Raw genomic sequence first — 8639 nt, 5'->3', positions numbered from 1 at the left:
AAAAAAAAAAAAAAAAAAGAAAAAAAAATTGAGTACTTTTTATATCATTAAATATGTATATATAAACATTTTCTGCATTTAGAAATTAAGGAAAAAAATGAGGAAAATACTTAAAAAGAAAAAAGTGTATCATTACATTAGTGGAATATTAGGGGTGGGCTACGATTGTAACTTGTAATTTTCTTACAAAGTATAGTGGGAGTCAGAGTCAACAATGCATCATTTTTGGTCAGCAATTTAAGAAAAGAATAAAAATGGCCAATTTCGAACTTTGAACTTTGAACTGCAACATAAATATTTTAGCCTTAGTTTCTCTTAACAGCCACGCGCAACTGCCTTTGCGTTACTTAATTACTCTTCATTCTTATTCAATAATTATTCTTTATTATGTGGCCAAAGACCAAAACACGTGGTACTTTAATAAAGGTTGGATTATTAAAGAAAATCCTAATCCTAGTTGTATTCTAAGAGAAAATATATAATAATAATTTAATTTTAATATATTGATAATATAAATTTTTTATAATTATTTAATTATATTTATTTTTTTATTTTTTAGCACGTATTTAATATAAAAAAAATAATTAGGAGTCCTAACTCATTTTCTAATTTTTAAATAAACAAAGTTTTGAAGTATTTTACCTTTTTGATGTTTTCAAAAAAGAATATATATATTTAAATTTTTACCTATTTAAATATTAGAAGGATACAAGAAAAATATTGAGTACTATCGAATTTAGTATTGTAGAGTAATGACAGATTTATTGTTGGAATTATCGGCGGTAACTACGTCGAATTCGTAAGATTTTTTAATTATTGATGGATTCTGTTTTTTTATGGAAAATTTACTGGTAATTTTTTGAGGAAAAATAAATTAAATTGACGCATCCTTTATCATCGGAATAATCCGACGGTAACTCAATTTAGTGAAACGATACATTTTGATAACCTGCAATAGTTTACCGTCGGAATTTTTCGACAGTAAAGGTGGCGTAAATTCAAATCACGAACCCCTTCCCCCTCATTCGAACCCTCACCACCATCCCTCTCTTTCTTGCGTTTCAGCCGCCGTTGCCGAGGCCACCACTGTTGCCACCCCTTCTCCGTCGCCATCAACCCTCAACGCCGATGCCTCCTTTTTCTCATTCTTCCCCTTCCTCTTAGCGCCACTGCGGTCCTTTCCTCCTTCTCCTTTCGCCCTTCTCAGCCAATAGCCTACAGCTCCTTTCTCCGGTGGCTCATGACTGCAACCTCTAGCGCTGGCAACAACCCAGTGTTGTCGCCTTCCTCCCTCCTTCTTCGTTGCTTTTTGCACCATGCATTCAAGGTTCTTTGTTTGAACATTTTTTTTCAAATCATGTTAGTTAGTTTTAGTTCATTAGATTGGTTTAATTAGTTTAGTTAGTTTAATTTTCTGTTTTAGTGGATTTAGATGGTTAGGATAGTTTAGTTTTGATTTATAGGTTTTGAATTGTTGTTTAAAGTGTTTGGAACTATTCTGAGTTTGCTGGTTAAATTAATGGAGAAATTGGTGCAAAGTTTATTTTATTAATTGTTTGATTGTGTTCATTCACTGTGTTAATTACTATTTTGTTATTTTTTTATTTTGAATTAATTAGACTGCTGTCTAATGAATTTGTTATCAACGTTGCTGACTTTTGTTTTTGTGTCATTGATGTTGAAATTTGTGAATTGGTGTTGCACAGATTACTTGTTAATGCTAAGTTATGTTGTTGATAAACCCCATTTTTAGGGTTTATCTTGTATGGAATTTGAGGGTTTTATCAATAATCTTTCACACTTATTCATACAAAATGCATGGTTTTGTGTCTCCTTTCTAATTTTGCTTCATGGTTGAAAACATACCTCTTTGGCCTCAATTATGCCACATTTTAATCCTCTTCTATTACCATTCGATGCCGTGATTTGTTTGTTAAGTGATTTCAGAGTTTATAGGGCAAGGATGGCCTAAAAGAGAGGAAGGAAGCATGCATAAGTAGAAGGAGCATGAAAATTGGAGCTTTGGAGCATTGACATCGACGAGCACGCGTGGCCTATGCGCACGCGTGGATGCGTGTTGCTGGGATTGGCGCGCGAACAAATTGGCGCAATCGCGTGGCAGAGCAAGAATTCCATGGACGCGTACGCGTGCTATGCGCGTACGCATGGATCGTAAAACGCAAGGGACGCGTACGCGTGACGCTCGGCATGTGACATTTTAAGTGAAATCGTGGCTGGTGATTTCACACAAGCTGCAGGGCCCAATCTGAAGGAATTCTGAGGCAAAAGACGCAAAAGGACCAAGGGAATAGAGGGGAAGACACACATTACACATTGTTAGCTAGTTTTAGAGTTTTATGTTTCTAGGGAGAGAAACTCTAGCTTCTCTTTAGGTTTTGGCTTTCTCAATTTGAATTTCTCTTGGATCCTTTGGTTAGATCTATTGTTAATTCAATTTTCCTTTGCTTTGATTTGTAGATCTACTTCTTCTACTCTCAATTTAGTTATCTTGTTGCTCTAGTTATTTTAGATCTTAGATTTGGATCTTGTTACTTTGATTTCTATTAATGCATTGAGGAATTTCATGTTCATTGTTGTTAATTGCTTGATTGCTATTAGTTGTTTGTAGTAGATAACTTTGATTTGAATTTTCTTCTCAATTTCACAATGTCTTTCAATTTTGTTCACCAGGTGTTTGATGAATTGTCAACTATAGTTATGGAGTAGACTTTTCACTCTTGGCTTGGGGGTTGGGTAATTGGAGACGCTTGAATTGTCAAATGTCTTTTGTTGATTTGTAATTGAAAATTGCTAGTTGATTTGTATACCACTAAAGCTAGTCTTTCATTAGGATTTGACTAGGACTTGTGGACTCAAATTGATTATCTCCACTTGACTTGTCTTCATAGTTAGAGGTTGACTAAGTGGAGCAATAACCAATTATTGTCACAATTGATGGAGATTATGATGATAGGACTTCCTATTCTCACCCCTAACGAAGGCTTTTACATTGATTGATTGTCATTCACCTTTATTAGCTTGATTTCTTGATATCTTGTTCCAATTGCTAATTGCTCATTGTTTCAATTCATGCTCATTTACTTTTCTTGTACTCAACTCCAAAACACCAAGAGAACTCCTTACCAATGATGTGCATCTTAGAGCAACTCCTAGGGAGAACGACTCGGAATCCTACTCTCGGTTATTTATTTGAATTGTGGTGACACATTTTCTAAATTTGACGTGAGGATTGCATGTTGGTTTCTAAATTTGACGTGAGGATTGCGTGTTGGTTTAGACTATACTCACAATGAGATTTTATTGGTAATTTCTATACCGACACAAAAACCTTCGCATCAAATTTTGGCACCGTTGCTGGGGAGTTGCACATGAGTGCCATGTTGTTGGTTAGTGTAAATATGTTGATATGTGCATGCTTGCATTTTCCTTGATTGTGTGTTAGTTCAATTGTTAGTTAGGATTAGTCTTTGTTTAGTTCACTTTGTTGTCATGAGCTCTATACTTCCTTCATTGAATGACGCATTCTTTACCGGATCCGAGCTTAGCTACATTTGAACCTGACATTGAAAGAACTTTGCTTCATATTAGGCAAGCTTGGAGACGGTTGGCCTTTGGAGGTGGTGAAAGGGTTTTTACCAATTCACCAACCATATCCGAAGGTTGATTCCGAATCGTCATTTGAAGAAGGCACTGTTTACTCTTCCATCGATACTACAAATAGCTCTTCCATTGATCTAGGTACAGACACTATGACCGCTCCAAGGCGAATTACTCTTAAGGAAGCGGGTGCTCCAGATTTTGTTCTTCAACCAGCTCAAGTGCGTCATCCAGAATTGAATGCTAATTTTGAGCTCAAAACCGCTTTGATTAATCTTCTTCCCAAGTACCAAGGACTTCCCGCTCAAGATCCTATTAGACACCTTAGGGACTTCCAAAGTGTGTGCTCTACTACTAGGTGGGAAAGCTCCAATGAGGTCACGGTTTGGTTGTACACTTTTCCTTTCTCTCTTTAAGGAAGAGCCAAGGAGTAGTTCTATACTTTGACCAATGAGGTTGCTTGTGATTGGGATTTGCTTAGAAGGGAGTTCTTAGACAAATTCTTTCCTGTGGAAAGGATAGATAGATTACGGAAAGAAATCTAATGCATTGTCCAAGGTGAATTGGAAACTCTATACGAGTATTGAGAACAGTTCCGAAAGCTTCTTGACTCATGCCCCAACCACATGATTGACACTCTAGTGTTGAATAGCTATTTTTGCCAAGGAATGAAGCCTCAAGACAAGATCATCTTGGATGCTTCAAGCAATGGTTCCTTGACAAAATATAGAACGGCGGAAGAAGCATGGCAATTGATCACCGATTTGGCTGAGTCCACCCTACATGCTAGACAAAGGAACAATCATCCTAGAGCCATAAATGAAGTTTCCTCTAGTGGTGAGACCGCCACCCTTACCAATACCTTGGGCGAGATGACAAGTATTCTAAAGCAACTCCAACTTAATCAACCACAACCCCAACCTCCTCAACAACAACAAAGTCAACAATTGGTCTCCCAAAGAGTGTGAGGAAATTGATCTTGTTACTCCTATTACAGGGATGAATGTCCAAGACTCCAAGTCTCCAAGAAGATAACACCCTAGCGGCTACTAATGCCTATTATAACGGTCCCAACCAAGGGTATCATCAACAAGGAGGCAACTATAATCAAGGGGGCAACTATAATCATGGTTGGCAAGACAATTCCAACTAAGGATGGCGGGACAATTACAACCAAGGAGGTCGGGACAATGGAGGAAATCAAAGGTGGAATAACAACCACCAACAAAACCGGTACCCATAAAACCCCCCTTACTAACAACCAAACCAAGGAAGAAACTACCAAACTTACTAACCGCCTCACCAAAGGCAACCACCTCAACTCACCCAACCATAAACCCATCAAATCACCTATCCTTCCTCTTCCTCCAACCAAGATGAGATACTCTGTTCTATTCTTCAAGGACAAAAAGAGTTTAAAGCTTCACTCAACTCTAGCATCAATGGTCTTACCTCTACCATCCAAGCTCTTCAAGCCCGAATGGATCTACCCTCTACCTCTACCACTCAAGATCCAAGTTCTAGTGCACTACCCTCTCAATCTTTACCCAACCCTAAGGGTGGCATCAATGCCATTACCTTGAGGTCCGAAACTAAATTGCAAGAGAGGAATTCCGAAGCACCTAGCCCAAGGAAAGTCACTCAAGATGGGGATGGGGATTGAGGTAGAAGAAATTGAAGAAGAGGGTAAGGTACATGAGGTAGTTGAAGAAGAAGTCAACCAACAAAGAGATGGAGTTTCTAAGGACGGAGATGTCTTGGAAGAAGTTACTCCTATTCCATTTCCTACATTGACAAGGAAGACCAAGAAGCGTGTAGAGCTTGACCCTAAAATGGTGGAGATGTTCAAAAAGGTTGAGGTAACTATCCCTCTTTTTGATGCTATCCACCAAGTCCTTAAATATGCAAAGTTTCTAAAGAATTTGTGTATGAACAAGGAAAGAATTCATGAGTTAGAAACTATTCCATTGGGGAGCTCTATTTCGGCTTTGATGGGAGTAATACCGGAAAAATGTGGTGATCTGGGCCCTTGCTTAGTCACTTGCACCATAGATGGAGTCCAATTCGTAGATTGCATGTGTGACCTTAGTGCCTGTGTTAGTATTATGCTACTATCTGTGTATCATTTGTTGAAGCTACCACCGTTGAAATGGTCGGCAGCTCGATTTGTATTGGCAGACAAGAGCATAATATCTGTAGTTGGTATTGCGGAGGACGTGCTAGTGAGTATAAAGGGATTGGTTTTTCCCATTGATTTCCACATTCTTGAGATGCCGCCTAGTAAATCCGAAAGAACATCGTCTATCCTGCTTGGGAGGCCATTCTTGAGGACCTCTCGGTTCAAATTAGATGCTTTTTCGGGTATTTATTCTTTTGAGATTGACGAAAGAGTTGTGAGCTTTAGTCTTGATGAAGCCATGAGACACCTTCCGGAGGATCATTCAATTTTCTACTGTGATTTGATTGACAATGTGGTGGCCGAAGTACATAATGCTAGTCTTGATGTGAAGTGTATGATTCAAAGTCCAAGTGTGGGGAGCCCCTATGAATGTGAAGAGAACACCTTACCCACTCCGGTCTTACCCGATGAGCAAATGCTGAGTCATGAACAAAGTGTAGAGTTGAAACCACTTCCTCCCCACCTAAAATATGCCTATCTTATTGAAGATCACAAGCTCCGTAATTGTTGCAAGAGAGCTCACTTTCCAACAAGAGGAGAAGTTGCTTCATATCTTGAGGAGAAACAAAAAGGCTATATGGTGGAGTTTGGCGGACTTAGTGGGCATAAGCCCTCAAGTGTGTGAACACCGAATCTTTCTAGAAGAAGGAGCTAAACCCATTCGACAACCTCAAAGGCATTTGAATCCTACCATTCTAGAGGTTGTAAAGAAGGAGGTGACCCGATTATTGGAGGCAGACATTATCTATCCCATTTCGAATAGTGAGTGGATAAGCCCCGTACAAGTTGTCCCAAAGAAGTCCGGTATTACTACAATCAAGAATGAGAATGGGGAGCTCGTAGCTACAAGAGTACAAAACTCATGGAGGGTGTGTATTGACTACCGGCGTTTGAACATGGCCACTAGGAAGGATCACTTTCCATTGTCGTTCATCGATCAAATGCTTGATCGATTGTCTGGTAAGTCTCATTACTATTTCTTAGATGGCTATTCTGGGTATTTTCAAATCCACATTGCTCCGGAAGATGATGCGTGAGCATCTTTCCTATCTTTTCCTAGTGAATTTGCATCTAATTTGTTGAGTTTAATAAAGAATTAATTATCTTTTAGCCAATATGGATGCTACTTTGAGTCTTTTGCCATTTTGTTTATTTTAGGTAGCATTCGGCTGGATTTGATAGAGTTTCCGCAGCACAAGAATCAAAGGAGATGGCAGCTTGGAGCGACGCGTACGCATGACTGATGCGTACGCGTGATTTAGAGCTTTTCATGGCGACGCGTGCGCGTGACTGACGCGTACGCGTGATTTGAAGATTTGCACAGCCACGCGTACGCGTGACACACGAAAAAGACCATCGACGCGTACGCGTGACTGACGCATACGCGTGACGTGCGCCACGTGCAAAAAACACAGAAAAACGCTGGGGGCGATTTCTGGGCTGTTATGACCCAGTTTCCAGCCCAGAAAACACAGATTAGAAGCTTCAGAATGGACAAAACAAGTGGTCCCCACCCATCAACTAAAGACTTGCTTATTATTTGGATTTAAATTCAAATATTATTTGTAGGAAAAGATATTATTTTAAGTTTTAGATAATAGATTTTAAATTAATTAGGATTTGATATAAAAGGAAAAAGAAACTTCTCTTTTATGGATGAATCCAATTCTATACCAATTTACATTCTGTAATCCTAGTTTCTACTCTGAACCATGAGCAACTAAACCTCCACTATTAAGGTTAGGAGCTCTGTCTATTTGTATGGATTGATTTTATTGCTTTTTCTATTTTAATTCATGTATGGATTTATAATTTAAGAATTGTTTTCACTCTTTATCTTATGAATTTGGGTGGAACGGAAGTATGACCCTCTTTCTATTTGAGTTCTTGTATAACTTGGAAAACCTCTTTACTTGAACAACAGCTTGAAAACATATTCTCCTAAATTTTAATTATCTGGATTTAACGGGATACGTGACATATAATCCTTTTTTTGGGTAATCAGAGTTTTTGTGGCATATAAACTGGAATTTGATCATCACCCTCTAATTGGAATTAATTGACCAAGGAATTGGCTGTTAATAAATTTTAGAGGAGACTAGAAAGGTCTAAGGAATTAGGGTCTAGTCACATATAGTTTGCCATGAATTAAATCCTACATGATTAAAATAGTTAGTAAGAAAAGTTAATCCGAAAAAATAGATAACTCTGAAACCTTAACTATCTTCTCCATATTTTAGTCCCAACTTATTTACTTGCCTTTCTTCAATATTCTTTATATTGTTTAATGTCTTTTGAACTCCCAAACATTACTTTCTGTTTTCCTGACTAAGCCTATCACTCAATTATTGTTGCTTGATCCATCAATCCTCGTGGGATCGACCCTTACTCACCTGAGGTATTACTTGGTACGACCCAGTGCACTTGCCGGTTAGTTTGTGGTTAGAAATTTTGCACTAGAAGATCAGGAGAAAACTACCTTTACATGCCCCTTTGGAACTTATGCCTACAAGAGAATGTCATTTGGCTTATGTAACGCACCGGCTACTTTCTAAAGGTGTATGATGAGTCTATTTGCTTATCTTCTTGAGCATTGTATGAAGGTGTTCATGGACGATTTTAGTGTCTATGGGGACTCCTTTGACTTTTGCTTAGACAACCTTGCAAAAGTGTTAGAGAGGTGTACTAAATCAAACCTTGTTCTTAATTTTGAGAAATGTCATTTTATGGTTAGACAAGGTATTGTTTTAGGACACATTGTCTCTAATAATGATATTTCGGTGGATCCGGCAAAGGTCAATGTTATTTCTAGCTTGCCTTACCCCTCTTTTGTGAAGGAAGT

General features: G+C 38.3%; 1 protein-coding gene across 1 annotated transcript; it reads left to right on the top strand.

Moving 5' to 3' along the window:
- Positions 5132–6721, top strand: LOC107636846. Its single transcript, XM_016340321.2, has 2 exons — positions 5132–6498; positions 6595–6721. Exon 1 carries the CDS (start codon positions 5265–5267, stop codon positions 6420–6422), a length of 1158 nt encoding a protein of 385 aa, XP_016195807.1. The 5' UTR covers positions 5132–5264; the 3' UTR covers positions 6423–6498; positions 6595–6721.

This window comes from Arachis ipaensis, chromosome B04 (genome assembly GCF_000816755.2).
Source record: "Arachis ipaensis cultivar K30076 chromosome B04, Araip1.1, whole genome shotgun sequence".
In the NCBI taxonomy this organism is placed as follows: Eukaryota; Viridiplantae; Streptophyta; class Magnoliopsida; order Fabales; family Fabaceae; genus Arachis; species Arachis ipaensis.
The sequence above is the reverse complement of the archived record's forward strand: the minus strand, read 5'-3'. Positions and strand labels throughout refer to the sequence as shown.